The 20680-nt window shown below is 45.1% G+C and overlaps 1 protein-coding gene across 2 annotated transcripts in view; it reads left to right on the plus strand.

Annotated features, from left to right (window-relative positions):
- TMEM163 (transmembrane protein 163) overlaps positions 1 to 20680 on the plus strand; it is a 215342-nt gene that overhangs the window by 174065 nt on the left and 20597 nt on the right. For both annotated transcript variants that reach the window (XM_073884724.1, XM_025857036.2), the window contains one exon: positions 5776 to 5872. In XM_073884724.1, coding sequence (XP_073740825.1) covers positions 5776 to 5872 — 97 coding nt within the window. The remainder of the gene's footprint in view (positions 1 to 5775; positions 5873 to 20680) is intronic.

Here is a 20680-nt window from a genome sequence, read left to right on the forward strand (position 1 = left end):
TTTCCTATGCTACGTTTGTGCTCTCAGGAGACTGCGAATAGATTGTTTTCCTTAGCCTCAAGGCTTGGCATGTAGAACTTAAAATGTGAATGACTGAAGTACAAATCCCCTTCTAAAAAAAAAAAAAATGCAGTTACCTCTGGTGGAGCAGTAGCTGTGGCTGAGATTGACTGACAATAGATGAGAACAAGAGTGAGACTTGGCATGTAAACCTGGGGAGTTGTTGGGGTTTACTGGAGGGAGGGCAAGAGATGCATTCATCAATGGGAAATACCAAAGACATGATGCTCTTTTACAACAGCAGGCCTCCCTTCCTCCCTTTCTTCATTTTTCTTTCTTTCTTACTGAGAAAATATATAGAGAGTATAGAGATAGACAACATACATATGTACATATACACTGATGAATCTGTATTTTCAGCACAACCTTTACAACTGCACCATCTGATACGTCACTAACTACATGTGGCCATTTCAATTATAATTAATTGAAAGTAATTAAAATTAAAATTCCATTTCCTCAGTTGCTCTAGCAACATTTGAAGCACTCAGTAGCCACATATGGCTAGTGGCTACCATACTGGACAGTGCGGAATAGAATACTCCATCCTCACAGGAAATTCTATTGGACTGCATTGCTATAGAATCTAATTCTTTTATAAATCTCTCATGTTGACTTTTGTCTTTACGATTGAAGCTAGGAAAAAAAGTCCTGTGTAAACGAGATTTTACTTGGGTGGGTCTTAGCTTGTACATTCATACAGATATAAACAAAGGGCCATTTGTTGAGGAAGGTGGTTACATGTGAGTTGGTGGTTACATGTTGAGGAGATGGATGATCTTACCATGGAGAGTGCATGGACCACTTTCCTGGAGAGCTCTGGCCTGAGGAACCATTCACACCACAGCCTGTTCACTGTGCAGCAGATAGATGAGGATGAAGGTAGAGAAGAGAGATGGGAATGTGGGTGTGAAAGGAGGTGGGACCTAGAGCTTAGGAGAATCAAGGGAAGGGGGAAGATGGCAGTCTTGAATCAATGTTCGGCATAGACATTATAGAGAATGAGAAATGGCTCATAAGCATTCATTTCTCACGTTCTCCTTCCCTTTACCCTGCCTCCAAATGGACTTTGTGGCTTTATTTAAAATGGCAGAGCACATGAAGGGAGAGAGAATCTAGCTGGAATAAAATAACACCAGAGATTGTGCATCCCTAAGTACTATGTTTGTGCTCATCACTTGACTGTCTTTTGTTTTTCATTACTTCACATTTGAACAGTGGCCCAGATTACAAGTGCTTTGGGCACCAGGATGAAAGATGATCAATACAACATTGACACTTTAAGCTGTGGACTGAACTGATTAATTACCAGGACTACTGTATTTTAGGTCTTTTGTAAATTAGGGGATGACTAGACAAAAACTTCTCCTGTTTGACTGTTTGGATCTGGTGGAAAATAACTTAGAACTGGTATAAGACTCATGCTTTATTAATGTGAATCACAGGCCTTCAAACCTACAATTGACAAAGGACCAAACTTTCAACCTGACATCATTTTGGATGTGAGAGTATCTGTCAGTATGTTTTGCCCTTATAATTTCATCAGCAAAAAATATTAATGCTTACTTCAAGGTTATTCATAGAATTACAATGCTGTGCACAATTAGTAATCTGTAGTCTTTAGCAGAAGAAAAAGAGATGACCAGTGGCTTTAGTCATTTCTCTAGATTTTACTAGTCATCTTTCAGACATTAAATGTGTCTTGGGGAAGATTAATGTAGGCTCTGTCTTGACTGTGCATCAGAAACACCGAAAGGGCTTATTAAAACACAGATTGCTGGGCCCCATCCCCAGAGTTTCTGATTCAGCAGATCTGGGGTGGACTCAAAACTTGGCTGTTCTAACAAGTTCCCAGGTGATGCTGATGCTGCTGTTCCGTGGACCACTCTTTGACAACTAGTGTTCCTGTGGGGAGTTTAAATTCAACTTCAGTCTGTGTTCATTTGGGGGATTATGTTGACAGAGGCATTGTATTTGCCTCTTTTCTGACTCAATGTTTCTCTCCTCTGGGGTATGGGCAAGGGGGAGAAGGAATTTGCATTCATTCCAGTGACCTGGCTGCTCACTGCTGTCAGGCCCATGCACACATTGCCCTTTACTTCCCAGGCCAGCGTTGCCTGGTGACGTGCTGATGGGGCAGTGACCCTCCATCGCTCCCCCTTCTGCTTCCTCCCAAACTAGGAAGCAGCACATGGTTGCAGAAAGAAGCAGCCGTATTTATAGTGTTGGCTGCTAACCCAGATCTTGCCTGCAGCTTGCAGGCCACCGCAGTCCCAGGGCGGTGGAGGTGTGAGGATGTGATGTGGATGCCGAGAGTCTTCGAGTGGCCAGGTGGTTGACTGGGGCTGGCTGCTGGGAGGGAGTCAGGAGACCGGGTTGTATTTCTAAGTGGACTTCAAACTCCTTGGTGACCTTGGACAAGCCCTCCTCATCCTTGACTTTCCCATTTTGACCACTTGTGTTTATGGAACACACCTCTTTCCTTCCCAGCCTGAAAAATCGCAGAAAAACAGAAACTCTGATCTGGTGAGTGGCCTCCAGAGCATTTATGCCCTGCTGTGCAGAACTCTGAGTGCCTGAGGACAAAGCTGCTGTGTAAACACAATATATTATTAATAAAATGTTAAAAAATAGCATCACACCCTCTGCTAATAATAGCCGGTTTAGGCTGTGGGAGCAGCTTTGACACGCAAGCTCCCGGCAGTGTTGAAGGAAAGGTGACTATGGTTTTTTGAATTTGCAGCACATTTAAAAGAAGATGAAAACAGGGCTTTAAAACATTTTTGAGCATATTCACAGGTATATTTGTGAAGAAAATAGGATTATACTTTTCGTAAAATTCAACTTTAATAAACCAAACCATCAATTTCTTTTGATTTCCATTACACTTCAGAGTGGTTTTATAAGGTGGGCTATTCAATAGGCATTTTGGCTAAAGTATCAGGAGTGTCCTTCCCCTTCCCATCTGTATTGGTAAGTGGCTGATACCCCTTAAACTCCATGGGGGAACACTTAGAAATTATCGAGTAATTACTTAATCAGCGACTCCGTCTACTCTCCAGGTGCATATGGGGCACCTGCTGTGTGCTCCTGTAGATACCAAGATATAAAAATACGGTTCTTGCCCTTAAGGGATTTGTAGTGTAATTTTGCTTCAAGATATATAAGCAAGTAAGGAGAACATTGCATCCTTTATACTTGTCTCCTTAAGAAATGTAAACAGAGTTCAAATCCACTCTTTATGCATTATAGTGGTGTTTCTGCAGTGATCTGGAATAAAATGGGTTCCTGCACTGTTACCTGTCAGCAAGAAGCTCAGACGTTTGTCCTCCCCACCCCCCACCAAGGGAAGTATGGAGATGAAGACTCCCTGAGGATGTTGTAATAAACTGTCTGTAGAAGGTCTAGCACCCAAGTGATGCCTTCCCTACTTGTGCCTCACAGAGAGAAAGCTGCTCAGTAAGAAAATACACTACACATCCCATAGGGACCATTAGACCTCTTCCTTTCCCACTAGCTGCGATGACAACTCGTGCCTTGCCTTCTGTCCAGGGAGTTGTGACTTTCTATGCCACACTGGGAGCTCCCTAAGGGCAGGGCCCCTCCTTGGGTCTAGGTGCAGGACTCTCAACTCCAGTGTCTCTGGGAATTGCCTAGGAGCTTTGAAACAAATGCAGATGCTTGGGTTCACCCCCTCCCCGCCGCCCCGAGATTCTGATACAGTTGAATTTGAGAGTTCCCTGGGTGACTGTCAAAAACACTCCCCAGGTGAGTGCAGTTTGCCCTTGTGTTGAGAAGCACTGAGCTGGCAGTTGACTTTGTCTGAAAGAGGGAATCAGAGAGAGTCTGTGGCAGACCCTCGGGAATTTTTTGAATGGAGAAAAGCTCAGCTTACATTGGAGGACTATCCTGACTTTAGGCTCTTTTCCTGTAGGTGGGACCCCCCCCCCCCCCCCCAGTGTACACGTAGCAATCGTTATTTAAGGTGCTGGTCACAGTGACCTATAGCTTGCTTCCCCGTGGGCACAGCTGGGTCTCCGGGGCCAGTGCCTTGGGAGCATTGATCCCCCGATCCCCAGGGTTCTTCAGTTTTGCTCAACTGTCTGGTCACTAAAGAGCCTCCAGTAGATGGACCTAGTCCCCTCACAATGCCCCTCCGGGCTTCAGCCCCTTTTGCCCCCATAGCCCTGCCAGGACTGGGGTTACCAGCCCCAGGCGGAGGGCCTCATGTCAGCGTTCTTCCCTCCTGCCACTGCATTAGTGGGTACTCACTGTCTGAATTATCTTTTCTCCTCCTTGAGTCTGCGTCCCCCTGCCCCCCAAGCCAGGCTCATCCACCCACAGTGGATCACCCATTTTGGTGCATAGGGCCAAGTCCTCTTTTGCTCAAGTCTATTCCAAGATCCCCAGCCCATTCATTACTTTTCCTACAATCTCTATATTTTGTGTTATGCACTAATCTGCAATGATCCCTTCTTTCTGTTTTTGAAAGACTAAAACCTACAACTAGAGTGTGCATTAGAAGCCTACTGAGTGGGCTCCAAGAAGCCTTATTTACCCACTTATTTCTGACTTTGAGGTTTGGGGGAGCATGTCTGTCCATGGGCTCATTAGGATTCTAACTAAGTAGGTGTTACTTCAATGTTATGTGGGCAATTTTCAGCTCTTCTGTTAATCCAGAGAAGGGAATCCAAGATAGACAGTGAAAAATGGTTTTATTTGATAGTTGAGAGAAAAGGGCTGAGGAGGCTGCCAAGTGATGGGGACATCAGGTTGGAATAGGAATGACTTAGAGCTAATTGTAGTTGTTCATTTTTCTCTATTTTTGTTTTCATTTGGTGTTTTGACTCCTGTATTACTATCATCATTTCCTCATGTTTACTTTCATTTTCCATCTTTGTTTCTCCTACAAATTGTTGTGTATGGTTTGCCAGAGAAAACTCCTACGTCCTGAGCTCCCCCAGACTTCCTAGCAGCCCCCACCCCACACCCCTGGCTGTGCATCATCTGGTTTTCCTCCCGCCGCCTCCTGTGCTAATGTCTCGGTTGAACTCATTCTTCTTTCACTCCTCTCCTTTCTTTTTAAAGAATTGCTTCCTCTTGGCATAAACACTCTATCTGTTGTTGTTACCAAATCATTCTTCCTTCTTATCTTTGGGAAAATACAGTGGTGTCTATCACATCATATCAGAAAGAGACATCCAGAGTGGACTTTTCCTTTGTTTAGACCAACATTAATGGGTTATCTACTGATGCTCATTTCATCTTCAGGTAGAAAATATTATTCCCATTTGACAGGTGAAGCTAAAAGAAGTTCAGTAGCTTGACCAAGATCAAGCATGTTAAATGGTAGAGCTTGGGGTGTTTCAGGCCAGAGCCTTCACTCTTTACTGTTAAACCCTGAACCCTCCAGCTGGAGGTGAACTGGCGTATTGTGTTGCCAGGCCGAAGAGATAGATTTAACATCCTTGAAATTCCTCCCATGCCAGCATTCATGGGATGCTCTGAGATTATGTAGGATGGTGAGCCCTTTTCCCATGGGGTTGGTTTTGCTGATAAATTGGCCTGGGATCCTAGAGATGATTCAGTATCAATTCTCATGTTGGGCATGTGGCGAATTATGGTTGCGTACCAGTACCTTGGGTTGTATTATTGTGTAAATGAGCGGAGCGGACTTCTCCCAGTTAAGATTCTCAATGTTTTGTTTCTTTGCAGAGCCTGTGTCATCCTGGGGGTGATATTCCTTCTGTCATCCATATGTATAGTGGTCAAAGCCATCCATGACCTCTCAACTAGGCTGCTCCCAGAAGTGGTAAGGTCCTTCTTCTTCCTTAACAGTTTTTCCTGGAGGTACTAGCCTCCTGTGTTACCTCTCATGAAGGATTTACCGGGGCAAGTCGGGTGGGTGGAGAGACAATATACAGCATTTTAGGAGTCCAGAAGAACTCACAGCTGAGTGTGAATGATTTGGCAGAGTGAAGCCCTGGGCAAGAGGAAGAAGCTTCATGTAGTTGAGATGGTACTAGGTTCTGGGTTCTGTGTCTCTCTCCTTAGATGTTTTGACTATTTTTAAAGCAAGATGTCTTTTATGTGAAAAGAAACGGGATGTTTTTATATAGCAGAGTGATCCAATCTGTGTTGTTTGCATCTGTTGTTCTTTGTCTACTGTAATAATAATTATTTTCCTCTTTTGCACCTTGCATAGATTCATTCACGTTGGATTTTTTTTTTTTTGGCAGAACTGACATTTGGATGCGGAAACTGGAGGACACAATTTCATATTAAAGTGTGTCTTTGACTCTTTGTTCTTTGGGTGAGAGCTATTGCAAGCACTCTGATTCCTTTTTTCCCTCTTCTCTTAGGAGTGCTGGAGGAAAAAAAAAGTGCTTTAATGTCTCCTATCAGGTCATCTTCATGGAAGGCAGCTGACTAACTTACCAAGAGATGGAGATGAAGCCATCATGATGATTCTCTATATACAAGTTGCATAGTGATTTAAATGCGAAAAAATATGGGCTCTTCTCTTAGGATGTGATTTGATTTGAGTTTGGCTTACATGCGCCATCTTATACCGGGCCTCAATTCTTAGACCCTTCATTTCACTTTTAGAAAAATATATGTTAATCCTTCCCGGGGTGAGGTATTGCATGTGTCCATGGGGAAGATTAAAATGAAGTGGGACTTGATACTGCGTTTACGAGAGGTACGGAAGTGGCTGCTTTAAATTGCTATCCCCTTCCCCAGCTGAAATTGGGGTCCGAGCCCCTCCTCTAATAACTCACCAGGATCTTCGCTGTTTGTCATCACAGCTGGCCGGAAGCTTATTCTCTAATATCTCAGCGCAAGTGAGGAAAGATGGGCAACCCACCCACGGCTGACAACCCACCCACGGCTTTCAGTCTGCGTCAGAAGCGGAGCTAGCTGAGGGGGGAATAGTACTTACTGTTTTACTACTCCGTGCTCTTTTTCTCACGATTGTGCCCCCTCACTCTCATCTTCTCGCTGTGCTCTCACTCTGGCCCGGGATCCTGGACTTTGCCATCCTTTTCCTCCCTCAGACTTGCTAATCTATGTTCTATTCTGTCAGGACCTGAATCTTAGCATTAAGTATGATTGATTAAGATGTCAGTCAGATAACATCTTTGCATTTTACAGGGGATGGAAATACGCCTCCACTCTGAGAAGTGTTTATCAGTGGGAATTTTCAGCACTAGGCTAGTTGACATGTTCATTCATTCAGGCATTAAAAATTAATTTGCAGCAGGGCTAATGTGACAAGGAACAGGCAGCTGCGCTCATGGGCCTTCTTTGCAGGGGCCCTCCTTGTCTTTCTCTTGATAGTGGAACCATTTTTACCCGGGGACAGTCTCACATCCTGTGGAGCAAATGCTCCTAAGGCAAGCGGCTCACCAACTGAAATGCCACACCAGGATAAAAATGTCCGATGCCCTGTCCCATGTGGGGTTCCGAGAGGGCAAAGAGCTCCGTGGTTTTACCCCAGACAGGCCCTGTCCTTGGAGAACTCACACCCACTGCATCTTTTATCAGCCCTGGTGTGGGATTTAAGAATCAGACCCATTTATGGTGAGCTCCTCAGAACTCTGAAGAAAAGAATTAAGGTGGTTTTATTGTTTTGTTTTCAGTCTTCAGCATCATGGCACGATAACAAAGGCACACAAGCTCCCGTCTCCAGATAGAAGGCCTTCTGATCAGCTGAGTGGCACACGGGGGCCCGGTAAAGGCTGCCAAGTGGTAGCCAACAGTGTTTCCATCCCCAGTCTTTGGCTTCCCACTCTCTGCTCTAGACGTTTGGGGATGGCCACAGTCCATAGCCAGACCCCCGATCCCTGGCCTGCGGTCACTCAGCACCAGCGTTTGTCCACATCTAAATCAGGATGTAATTTAGATCAGATGTAATCAGCTGCTCAGAGAAGCCAGTCCGCAAAGCAGGAGAAGCTCAAGTGCAACCAGTTGTCTGTGGCAAGCATGTGCCTGGGGGAAAGGCCTGCCCTCTAGTGGTGCCCGGCAGACTTGCTGTGCAGGGCTGTGGACCCAGGGCTGTCAAATCTTCCAAGTTTTCAAGAGAGAGTGGAAGCCTCTGTTTGGTGTGAAATAAATTGGCAACTCATTAAACATTTTTGAAAACCCTGGTTGGGAGTGGGTGGGCAGTTTTGTGTAGGTCAAATAAAGTATGCCTGTGGCAGTCGGAACCTGGGAGACTGGTTTTCAGGGCCATGATGGCATGATTTTAGGTCTGAGTTACAGCCTTGCCCTTGCCCTCAACTACGGAACTGCCTTTTTTTTCCCCCCATAATTCCAGTGTAGTTATCATATATTGTTATATTAGTTTCAGGTGTACAATGTAGCGATTCAATTCCACACATCACCCAGTGCTCATCACAAGTGCCCTCCTTAATCCCCATCACCTGTTTCACCCATCCCCCACCCACTGCCCCTCTGGTGACCATGTTTGTTCTCTAGAGTTAAGAGTCTGTTTCTTGCTTTGTCTCTTTCTTTTCCTTTGTCCATTTGTTTTGTTTCTTAAATTCCACACGAATGAAATCATATGGTATTTGTCTTTCTCTGACTGACTTATTTCGCTTTGTGTTATATTGTTTACCTCCATCCGTGTTGTTGCAAATGGCAAGATTTCATTATTTTTTTATGGCTAATATCCCATTATATAGGGGCACCTGGGTGGCTCAGCCGTGAAGCGTCTGCCTTCGGCTCAGGTCATGATCCCAGGGTCCTGGGATCGAGCCCCGCATCGGGCTCCCTGCTCCGCGGGAAGCCTGCTTCTCCCTCTCCCACGCCCCCTGCTTGTGTTCCTGCTCTCGCTGTGTCTCTCTCTGTGTCAAATAAATAAAATCTTTAAAAAATAAAAATAGTCCATTGTATATATACCCTACATCCTCTTTACCCACTCATCAGTCCATAGACACTTGGAGGAACCGTCATGCACTGCTGGTGGGAACGCAAGCTGGTGCAGCCGCTGTGGAAAAGAGTATTGAGGTGCCTCAAAAAGTTGAAAGTAGAACTACCCTACTGTCCAGTAATCACACTGCTGGGTATTTACTCAAAGGATACTAAAACCCAAACCCAAAAGGACACATGCACCCCTCTGCTTACTGCAGCACTATTTATAATGGCCAAGTTATGGAAGCAGGGCTGCCCTTTTAGGTATGATTTCTATCGGGTTGTTTTTACTGTGGGTTTGTCAGAAGCAGCATTTTCCTGACCCCAGGCCTGTTTCCTGGTGGCTTTTTTGCTCTTTCTTCCTTTCTCTCTTTCTCTCTCTCTTTCTCTCTCTCTCTCTTTCTTTCAAGATTTTATTCATTTACTTGTGAGAGAGAGAGCACAAGCAGGGGGAGTGGCAGGCAGAGGGAGAAGCAGGCTTCCCGCGGAGCAGGGAGCCCGATGCGGGGCTCGATCCCAGGACCCTGGGATCATGACCTGAGCCGAAGGCAGACGCTTAACGACTGAGCCACCCAGGCGCCCCTTGTTGTATGGTTTTTATTTATTTATTTATTTATTCATTCATTCATTCATTCATTCATTCATTCATTTGAGAGAGTGAGAATGAGAGAGAGAGAGCACATGAGAGGGGAGAGGGTCAGAGGGAGAAGCAGACTCCCTGCTGAGCAGGCAGCCCAGTGCGGGACTCGATCTCAGGACTCCAGGATCGTGACCTGAGCCGAAGGCAGTTGCTTAACCAACTGAGCCACCCAGGCGCCCCTGTTTTTTTTTTTTTTTTTTTTTTAAAGATTCTATTTGACAGAAAGCATAAGCAAGGGGAGGGGCAGAGGAAGAGGGAGAAGAAGCAGGCTCCCTGTTGAGCAGAGAGCCCCAGATGCAATTCGGATCTGGATCCCAGGACCCTGGGATCTTGACCTGAGCTGAAGACAGACGCTTAACAGACTGAGCCACCCAGGCGCCCCTTGTTGTTTTTTAAAGTCCTTTTGTCCCTGTCTGGATGCTTGTAAGATCGTCCATTTGCCCGCAGTGTTCTGGCTTCCCCAAAGTCTGGTGATTATTGGCTGTCTGATAATATTTAAGAAAAGCATATTTATGATTGTGTGTGGGTGAGACTTCTCAAATATGATCTTAATGCTGGGACAGGAGTTTTTAATCTAGTTTTTGGGTCCATGGATGGTATTTAGAATATCCAGGAACTTTTTTTTTTTTTTTAAAGATTTTATTTATTTATTTGAGAGAGAGAGAATGAGAGATAGAGAACACAAGAGGGAAGTGGGTCAGAGGGAGAAGCAGACTCCCCGCTGAGCAGGGAGCCCGATGTGGGACTCGATCCCGGGACTCCAGGATCATGACCTGAGCCGAAGGCAGTCGCTTAACCAACTGAGCCACCCAGGCGCCCCTCCAGGAACTTTAATTGGAAAGAAATCATGTCTTTATTTTCATTTAACCTTTATCTGAAACTTCACCTTTTCTTCCATCATAAAATCAGGCAATAAACCACAGTTGGTAATATTAGTGTCCTTGTAACTTTGTCACCAGTGAAAGTCAGATATTGTCTAAGATTGGTTTTGGCAAAATCTCAAAATATTTTTTGTGCTTCTCACTACATTACTGTTCTTAATCGATCTGCTATTTTGCTACTTAATACATTCATTTAGAAGCACTTACTAAAGCAGAGTTTTTTTTTATATCTTATTAGGTGCATGCTAATATAATTGGTTTCTTTTATAAGTCTATATATTTTACTTTATGCACTTCAAGTCATTTTCTCTGTTCTTCTGGGTTAGTCAGTTTTGCAGGGTAGTAGGTAAATTCCCTTAATCCCTCTTCTTTTCAACGCTGTGACCCCTGCGTTCAGCTGCACGCGGCATGCCCAGTGCAGAGACGCTTTATTTGGCTCTCTGCATTGAAGGGGCTTGCATGCCTGTTGGGGAACGGCATCAGCACACTTTGGACAGCAGGGGAGGTCTTCCCTCTTTCACTCCCCTTCCAGGAGTGCCTCATGGCATTGATTCCTGAGCCTTCGGGGGTTCTGATTCATAGCTTCTCCACTTCACCCTCTGCCCTAAGATTCCACCAGTTTTTGCACCTTTCAGGCCACTGCAGCTCTTTTGTCTACTTTCCCAGCTCACACAGTTTTGTGGTAGTTGTTCTTGTTTTCTTTGTCATTGCGGATTCCTGCTTCAAACCACAACAACAACAACGAAAAACAAAATCCCTGTGTTGCCCATAGTAGGCCTTACAAAACCTGCCTGTGTGTGTCCATTCCAGTATCTTAAATTGGAATCTCTTCTGATTTGTAAGGCGATGTCAAATGCATAGAGCAATGTTCTGAGCATTGTGAATTATTTGTTCTTTTTCTTTTATGAATCAAAATTGAGAGGGCCATCGGGCAACTTTAGAGGAAGATTGTTGTACACGTTCCTGGGGGTGAAGGGCCGGAGAGTTCAGGTCAGACATCTGGGGGTTTGAGTATCTTCTACATGGCTGACCAGCTGCGTGACCTGACCTGGGTTGGGTTGCTTAGCCTTTCCGTTTGTGGTCATAATTTCTACCCGGCAGGAGTCTTGAAATGCTTATGCTTATGTTTAAAATAAGAGGAAATTGTTCGTTAAGGCTTTGGAAAAGAGCCTTGTCTCTAATGGGCGTCAGTAGTAATACTGCTTGTATTGTTCTGTTACGTAAGGAACCCTCTAGTTTGAGACAGGGGTGTTGGCATGCTGTTCGGTGGTATGTTCTTCATCCCAACAGAGGGAGAGAATCAGGCAGCCCGAAGCTCCTCCTTCCTTTGCGGAACAGAACTCTTCCCACACCACAGTACCTCTGTGTCAGGAGGGGTCAGCAGAGGGGTTGTTATGCTTTATTCACATTGTAGGGAACCCTGGAGGTGTCCCTTCCTTACAGTGTCCCATGGTCACAGGGGAGAAAGGTATGTGCGTCCAGCCAGCAGGGCTCATGTGCCATCCCATGGCAGTCAGTGTTCTGGGGTTAGGGCTCATGTCCCCCCGAGAGCCCTGCCTCCCTCGCTCGCATCAGAAAACAGCAGTCAGACTGATGCTTCGTGTGACAGAAGCCTGCGTCTTGGCACGGCAGCCAAGCACTTGAAAGTGCCCCCTTGTCCCTGAGATCGCCACAGTGTGTCTTGCCCTTCTCTGCAGCATCTGGTGACCTTGGCACTTTCAGCTCTGTGGCGCCGCATGGAGCCGGGCACCTGATCCCTTCACAAGACCGGAAGGCCTCAATGGTCGGGTCCACCAGTCTGGCCAGAAATCACAAGGGACTAGGGTCCTCCAGTCTGTCCGTAAATCCCACCAGTGACCCCAAGTCCACTGGCTGCAGAACCTCCTGGCCGCTTGTTTGAATGTCTGGACGCCAATCTTGACCCCTCCTGATATCAAAGTGGTCTGATGCCAATTTAAAAATTGTGAAGTCATTTAATGTGAATCCACGGCAATTTGTCAATATAATTTAATAACCGGGGTGGGGGGGGGTTGACGGCTCATGCTTGGTGTGATTTCCTCCACATCTGCCGGTTTTTCTCATCTGCTGGGGGGGTGGGGTGGGCGGGTTGTGATGAAAAGATCTGAGAATGACAGTGATTTTTAATTTCACCTGGGGCTGTAAATCGATACACATTTATTATTCAGCCAGCACTAGCATTTCCCTGGGTAATTCTGTAACACATGTAGTGTCAGAATGATTTGAAATTTGTCCTCATTAGGAAAGCCAAGGACGCCTTTTTTTGCAAGCATAAGCAAGTGAGCCTCCCTATTCCCCCACATCTTATGAGAAGGGAAAGTGTTGGTCTTGGGGGAATGGGAGGGTTAGATTTACAGACACAGTCCTTGTCTGGTGCTAGTGGTCACCGTTCACTGTGACCTCGACTTTGCAATTACTGGTATCACCTATGATAAGGAATAAGCTTAAAGTAGGAGGTGACAAGTGGTACTAAAAAAAAAAAATCCTGTCTACAAAGGTTTTCCTTTGAGCAACACCATGAATAAAAATGCTTTGAGGTGAGGCTGTGTGGGAAAATGGGGGTGGTTGCAGGAAGGATGGAGAAAACTCAGTGTTCCGGTGTTAGAAGCTGCTGCTAGCAGGTGAGCAGCCAGAAACACAGGTTGTCCATTTAACGTGATAGTGTGAGTCCAGCCGAAGTGGACTTCGGCTGACAGGTGTGAACTGACATCACACCTGTGTTTTGGGGTAAGGGATTCCGGCGGGAGGGATGGGGGATGTCTTGGTGTGTCTGGCTGCTAGTGACAAAATATCATAGGCTGGGTGGCTTAATCCACAAACATTTATTTCTCACCATTCTGGATGCAGGCAAGTCAGAGAGCAAGGTGCCAGCATCCGTGGTGTCCGGTGAGAGTGCTCTTCCTGGCTCACTGTTGGTGCTAATCCCATTCATGGGGACGTCACCCTCTGGACCCAGTCAGCTCCTAAAGGCCTCAGCTGGCAGTGCCATCACATTGGGGATCAGGGCTACAACATCCTGATTTTGGGGGAACACAAATAGGGAGAGCAGGGTGACTTGTTAGAGCCTAGCGAGTGGAAGGGGTTGGAAGGTTACGTTGGGCCATCCTGACGGCCAAGATCTTGGTCAGTGACCCGGCTGGCCTTTTCAGAGGCTGCTGGGAGAGATGGCTCTAGCAGCTTGTCCACCGGTGTTCATTTCACCCTGGTATTTTGACCTGCTGTCACAGCTCTCTGGATGGCAGATTGTCTCCTGTGTCAGGGGAGGGGATCAGACCCCGCCGGCTTCCTTCCTATTTCTTCACCTGCTCCTGGCATTGTTAACTGCCTCTCTCCCTTGGGAACCTAAATGGAAAAGCCTGGTGTCAACAGGAGGCGTTTAGAGTGAATGATAAAAAAACAAAAAACAAAACCAAAAAAAAAAAAAAAAACCTTTCGCAAGGAGGGTTGTGAAAGCAGTCCCTAGACACCGACGGTACGGAGCACACTTGGTACCTGTGCAGCACAAGGATGCATCTCCAACACAGCAGGTTGACAAAAGAAGCCAGGCAGCACAATCTCTACAGTGTGGCTCCGTTTATGTAAGATTCAGTAATAGACTCTCCGGTGACTGCACTCCGAAAGCGGTTGCAGGGGGTGGAGAAAGGGACGCAAAGGAACCTTCCAAGGTAAGGGAAATGTTCCCTGTTTTGTTTTGGGAGTGGTGAAATGGCTGTTACCATTGACAGAATTCATCACATCAAATGTCTAAAAGCTGTGCCTTTTATCCTATGTTAATTATACCTCAATAAAAAGGTGTATGATTATTAAAACAAGCGAAATGAATCCCTAGGTGCCTTTTCGAGACAGGGTGTTAGTCACTTGTGATGAATTTTAGTGCTGTGGGGTTTTTTTGTGTTTTTGTTTTTTGGATTTTTTTTTTTTGCTGAACTCAGGGCTGATTGCTTTGCCTAACTGCCTCTTTTGACCATTTGCTGGGTCATAATCTTTACCGGCGCCTGTCCTGCACTTGTCTCAACCACCTTCTAGCCACTTCCTGCTTTACTCCAGCTCAGAATAACCTGCTTGTTTCTAAATCAGTACTATCCAATCAAACTTTCTGTGATGATGGAAATGTTCTAAATCTGCACTCCAGCATGATAACCAATAGCCATATGTGGCTCTTGAGCGCTTGAAATGTGGCTAGTCAAAGGAGGAACTGAGTTTTCAGTTTTGTTAATTTTAAATTTAAATAGCCACACATGTGTTTGAATGTGAAAAGTCCTGTTTTAAACAAAAGCTCAGGGGACGGGATTGCAGTGATTACAGTCGAGGAGCACCTCATTGAGCAGAAGTGATACTTGAGCACAGGTGTGATGCTAGTGAGGGAGTGAGAGGGAGCAGCACAAGCAAAGGTCCTGTGGTAGGAGCATGTTCAACATGTTAGAGGAGAAGGGCAGAGGCTGGGGTGGCTGGAGCAGTGAGAGAGAGGGAGAGAGTGGTAAAGCTGAGGGCAGAGGGGTCAGCTTCATCCGGTTGATTTGGTTGGGTTTGGTTTACTGCGAAGAGGTGGAAAAGATCTTCATCTTATTGGAGTACAGCAGGTCATGGTGACTCTCATCTTCCAGGTCAGCAGACTGTGTGGGGCAGTGCAGGGGCCCAGTGTTCTCCTGGAGAAGAGCTGTCCGACGTCCAGATCTGGCGGACCAAGTTATCCTGAGCTGGTGTGCAGCAACTAATATCACACATCGCTCCAGGATCCTCCCACAGATTAGGATTTATCGGCTCTCCCCTCATTGCTTTGAATCCTAAAACTAGCCATAGGGCTTTCCCTGCATTCCAGCCTGGGCTTAGAGAATTGGAAGACGTTGACAGTGTTCCGCTGCCCCGGGGGGTGGGGGGCAGAGCATGGTTGGGAGCTCTGAGCTCTGCTGCATTTCTCTGATGTCTTTCTGAGCCTCAGTTTCCCCATCCTTAGATGGTCTCTCAGTACTTTTCCAGTTATAACGCTCTGTGATTTTAAGACCACCTCATGTCTGTACAGAAGGTATGCTCTCTCTTCTCTGGTCGTGGGCCATATTTGGGGGGCTGGCCAAGGTGATGCTGGGGTGTGTCTCAGTGACTTGGTCTCTTAGGCGAGACAGGATTAGTCTTGGTGCAGACCAATGAGGTGGGGGTGGAAAGCTTTTTGTACCACAGCAGTTTGTCAGGTCCTTGGAATTGCTCTTTGAGTGATTTGTTCCATTGAGTTTAAGGTGTTGCTTTTCACACTTGGGGATCAATGAAGTTGGAAAATTACAGAGGCATTACTAGCTCTTGGAAAAGCACTCCACTCAGGTGGACTCTGGGCCTTTGTCACACGTAGAGGCCATGTTCGGGATAGGCCGAGGTGGCTTCTCCTAAGCTGTCCTGAAGTTTGGGTCAGGGGATTGGGCTGTTGCCCACAGGGCAAGAGGGGCTCAGCAACCCTGGTGATGGGCGTGCAGAGTGTTGTTGCCATCAGGCCTCTATGTGCCCCAGCCCTGGCCGGCAGAGAACAGATCCAGCTCACGTCTGTCTGGCCTCTGGGAGCATGAGTGTGAGGGTCAGGCTTTGCAGAATTTCATTCTTGCCCTCACGGACATCCTGCTTCCCTCCAGCAGCCCAGAGGAAAAAGCAGGTGCTCAGGAACACTCCCGGGGGGGGTGGTTCTTCCCATTTCAAGGTATACTCCAACATCCCGTTTGATCATTGGAGAGCCAGTCAGCCTAGTGAACTAGTCAGCCTCTCCTCTGTGCGCCCCCTCTGCCCCCAGAGTAACTTTACTGAGTTATATTTTTAATGCTCTGCTCCTGGCTTTCACCGAGGGTTAAGGTGACAGTGGCTGTGTGGATAAACATTTCTCCGTCTTCCATAAAATGGCTTGGAAAAGACTTTGCTGATTATGATTTTGACATACCTCTGTATGGTATAGTAGCTCATGTCACACGTGGTTTTTAAATTTTTAATCGAGGTATAGTTGACATGTAATAGTAATTTCAGGTGTACAACATAGTGATTCAACAATTACATACGTTACAAATGCTCATCACAGTAAGTGTAACCACCATCTGTCACCATACAATGTTCCTACAATATGATTGATTGTATTCTCTATGCTCTGCTTTTCATTCTTATGACTGACTTATTTTATAACTGGCAGGTTGTACCTCATAACCCCCTTCACCTATTTTGCCCATTCTCCCCATTCCCTTTCCCTCTGGCAGCCACTAATGTGTTTTCTGTATTTATGAGTCTGTTTCTTAATATTCTCGTTTGTTTTGTGGATTCCACATACAAGTGAAATCATACAGTATTTGTCTTTCTCTGCCTTATTTCACTTGGCATAATGCCCTCTAGGTTCATTTTCATTGTTGCAAATGGCAAAATTTCCTTCTTTTTTATGGTTGTGCATTATATTCCAGTAAGTATATCACTGTATTCCAGTATATACCCCACTATATATAAAGCCCATTATATCCAAGTATATATACCACACCTTCTTCGTCCATTCATCTATCAATGGACCCTGAGGTTGCTTCCATATCTTGGCTGTTGTAAATAATGCTGAAATAAGCCTAGGGGTGCATGTATTTTTTTGAATTAGTGTTTTTGTTTTCTTTGGGTAAATACCCAGTAGTGGAATTACTAGATCATAGGGTAGTTCTATTTTTAATTTTTTGAGGAAACTCCATACTGTTTTCCATAGAGACTGCACCAGTTTGCATTCCCACCAACAGTGTAAGAGGGTTCCCCTTTCTCCACATCCTCACCAACACTCGCTTTCCTGTCTTTTTGATATTAGACATTCTGATTGGTGTGGGGTCATATCACAAACATTTTTTATTGCCACAGGGGTAGATACTGAGGTGGATGAGAAAGGACCTCTCCTCTTAGTGAGCTCGTAGGAGAGGGAAACAATGTAGGAAGCCTGCGCAAGGCTGTGTCCCGAGACATGTGTGAACCTGGTCCAGAGCGAGGGGGTGTGGAGTGCAAGTGTCAGTTCATAGAGTATGAGTTGTCAGGAAATACTTACAAGAGGAGGAAACACTTGAGATAAGTCTGTAGAAAGGAGTGTTGACTCACTCAGTGCAAATATATCAGTAGGAAATTCATGAGACTTGAAGTCAGACCCTTTGGGCCCATGTTCTACCCCTGACCTCTCTAAGCCTCTGATTTAATCTTCATAATGACTGTGCTTTGATCTCCATCTTTGGCCTCACATTATGGTAATGGACATTATGTATGTTATGATAATGTGCATATAAGCTGAATTATGTAAATATTAGTAATTGTCACCTAAGGATCCCTGAGATAAACTGCTTTTTTAAAAACTGAGTTTTATTGAAATACAGTGTACATACAGTAAAATTCACCCGTACAATTTGATGAGTTTTTTTTTTTAAGATTTTATTTAAGGGGGGGTGGGGAGAGAGAGAGGGACAAGCAGACTCCATGCTGAGTGTGGAGCCTGATCTCAGAACCCTGAGACCATGACCTGAGCTGAAACCAAGAGTCAGATGTTTAACTGACTGAGCCACCCAGGTGCCCCCTGATGCATATAGTCACAGAACTACCAACACTGTGAAAATACAGAGTATTCTGTCAATCTAAAAATTCCATCATGCACTTTTGAAGTCATTAATTATCCTCTCTTCCTAACCATTGATCTGCTTTCTGTCAGCCTAATTTTCCTTTTCTAGAATGTGATATGTGAAATAATAAATTATTTAATCTCTTGGATCTGCTTTCTTTCACTTAGCCTAATGCTTTTGCAGTGCAGTCATGCTCTTGCTGAATGTGTCAGTAGCTGATTCTTTTTCACCACTGAGTAGTATTCCATCGTATGGATACATCAGTTTCTCCATTTGCCAGTCGTTGGACATTTGCGTTGATTTCAGTTGTTTGACTCTGAAAATAATAGCTTAGAACACTGGTGTACAAGTTTCTGTGTGGACAGAAGCTTTTGTTTCTCTTGGTAAATACCAATGAATTGCTGAGTCCTATGGTAGGTCTACATTTATCAGGAATGGCCGATCTGTTTTTACAAAGTCATGTATGCGTGTATACACACACACACACACACACACACACACACACACACACATACACACACGATCTATCATATATATGCTAGCAGTGTATGAGAAGTCTAATCACACCACATCCTCACTGCAGTTGGTCTTATCTCTTTAATTTTACTGATTCTAATGTGTATGTAGGAGTATCTCATAGTGGTTTTGACTTATATCTCCCTGTGACTGATGATGTTGGCCATCTTTTCATGTGCTTATTTGCTAGTCGCATATCTTATTTGGTGAAATGTTTGTTCAAATCTCATTTTTAAAAAGAGTCATTTGTTTTCTCACAGAGTTGTAGAAATTCTTAATACATTCTGGATGCAAATCCTTTAACAAATATGTTTGTGAATATTTTTTCTTTCATTTTCTTAATAGTGTCTTTCAAGAAGCAAAAGTTTTTAATAATCCTTTTGGTTAGGTAAAAATGATATCTCTGTATAGTTTTGGTTTCATTTCTTATGAGTTTAAGCATCTTTCATATGTTTAAAATTCATTATTGGGACACCTAGGTGGCTCAGTCGGTTAAGCATCTGCCTTTGGCTCAGGTCATGATCTCAGGGTCCCGGGACTGAGCCCCACATGGGGCTCCCTGCTCAGTGAGAGAGCCTGCGTCTTCCTCTGCCCCCTCTCATGTGCTCTTTCTCTCTCAAATAAGTAAAATCTTTTAAAAAATTCATTATTTTCTAATTCTCCTTTGCCCATTTTTCTATCAGTTTTTTTTAGCCTTTTTCTTAGAGGTTTCTAAGAGCTCTTTATATATTAGGGAGGTTAACCCTTTGTGATAATATTTTTTCCCAGTTTGTATTTGTATGTAACATATCCTCTGCATATGTTTTAATTTTGTTTGGTCAAGTATATCAATTGTTTATAGCTTTGAGATGGTTATAAAAGGCCTACACCATCACAAGGTCATAAAGAAGCTTGCCAGCATGGATATAATCTCTATCACTTACCTCTAATTCATATTTGTCCTTGGCTTCTGAGTGAGTGGCTGATTTTTTTGAACCTTTTTGCTCTGATCTCCTGCCTATTAAGTAAAGACTGAGCTGTGAGAAATCATGGGGGCCCAGTGCTGTTAACAGTGAAAACTGAATACCTAACCAGGAAAAGGCTTTCGTTGTTTTTACAGAGTCCATGGTCCAGTAACATGAGAGAGATTTACAAGGCCACAGAGGAGGCACTCTGGTACATTTTACAGCTGGGAACAAATCCAGGTCCTGCCCTTAGCTGAGTGACCCTGGGCAAGTCATTTAGCCTCTGTGCATCAGTTTCTGCACTGCAAAGTCCCGCTTGGCTGGGCTATGAGAATTAGCAGAGACATCACCGCTGGGGCTACACTTTGAAAGAAGTCAGCGGTGGTACATACCTGCTGGGGTTGCAGTTTCTCATCAGTAGCCTTATCTGCTCTGGCTTCCTGATCCTTGGGAAGGAATCCTCTCAGAAACTCCTTTTTAAATTATATTTAGGACTGTCTCAGTCAGCTTGGGATAACATAACAAAAGACCATAGATTTGGTGGCTTAAATAACAGGAATTTATTTTTCATGGTTTCTGGAGACTGGAACTCCAACGTCAAGGTGCCAACAGGAGCAGTATTTGGTGAGGGATCTCTCCTTGGGTTATAGACAGCTGCCTTCTCACTAGTAGCTCACCTGGCCCTTCCACAGGGCATGCGGGTAGCGAGGGCAAGAGAACTGTCTTCCCTTTCTTAGAAAGGCACAAATCCCATCATGAGGGCCCCTCCTTATGACCTCCTCTAACGCTAATTACCTCCCAGAGGCCTCATCTCTAAACCACTGCACTGGGGTTAGGGGCACAGCATATGCATTTTAGGGGAACACAAACAGTCCATAGCAGGGACTGATGATGTCTCAAGCCGATGACTGCATCTCTGACATTCTGTGGAGAGAGGAGAGCCAGGTGGGCTTGGGTGGGGAAATTACAGAGGGCTTCTAGGATGTTGAAAGCTGGTTTTGGGTGAGAGGGCTGGCAGGCCTGTGCTAGCCTCAGTCCTTCGTGGGCTCTTTTGCAGGGTTTGCTTTTGTCTGAGGTAGGTCACTGCAGCGCTAGTGAGCCAGACCTCCTAGATCC

The sequence above is a fragment of the Callorhinus ursinus genome, unplaced genomic scaffold (assembly GCF_003265705.2).
Source record: "Callorhinus ursinus isolate GAN/ISIS: 27379988/994484 unplaced genomic scaffold, GSC_fseal_2.0 scaffold2, whole genome shotgun sequence".
In the NCBI taxonomy this organism is placed as follows: Eukaryota; Metazoa; Chordata; class Mammalia; order Carnivora; family Otariidae; genus Callorhinus; species Callorhinus ursinus.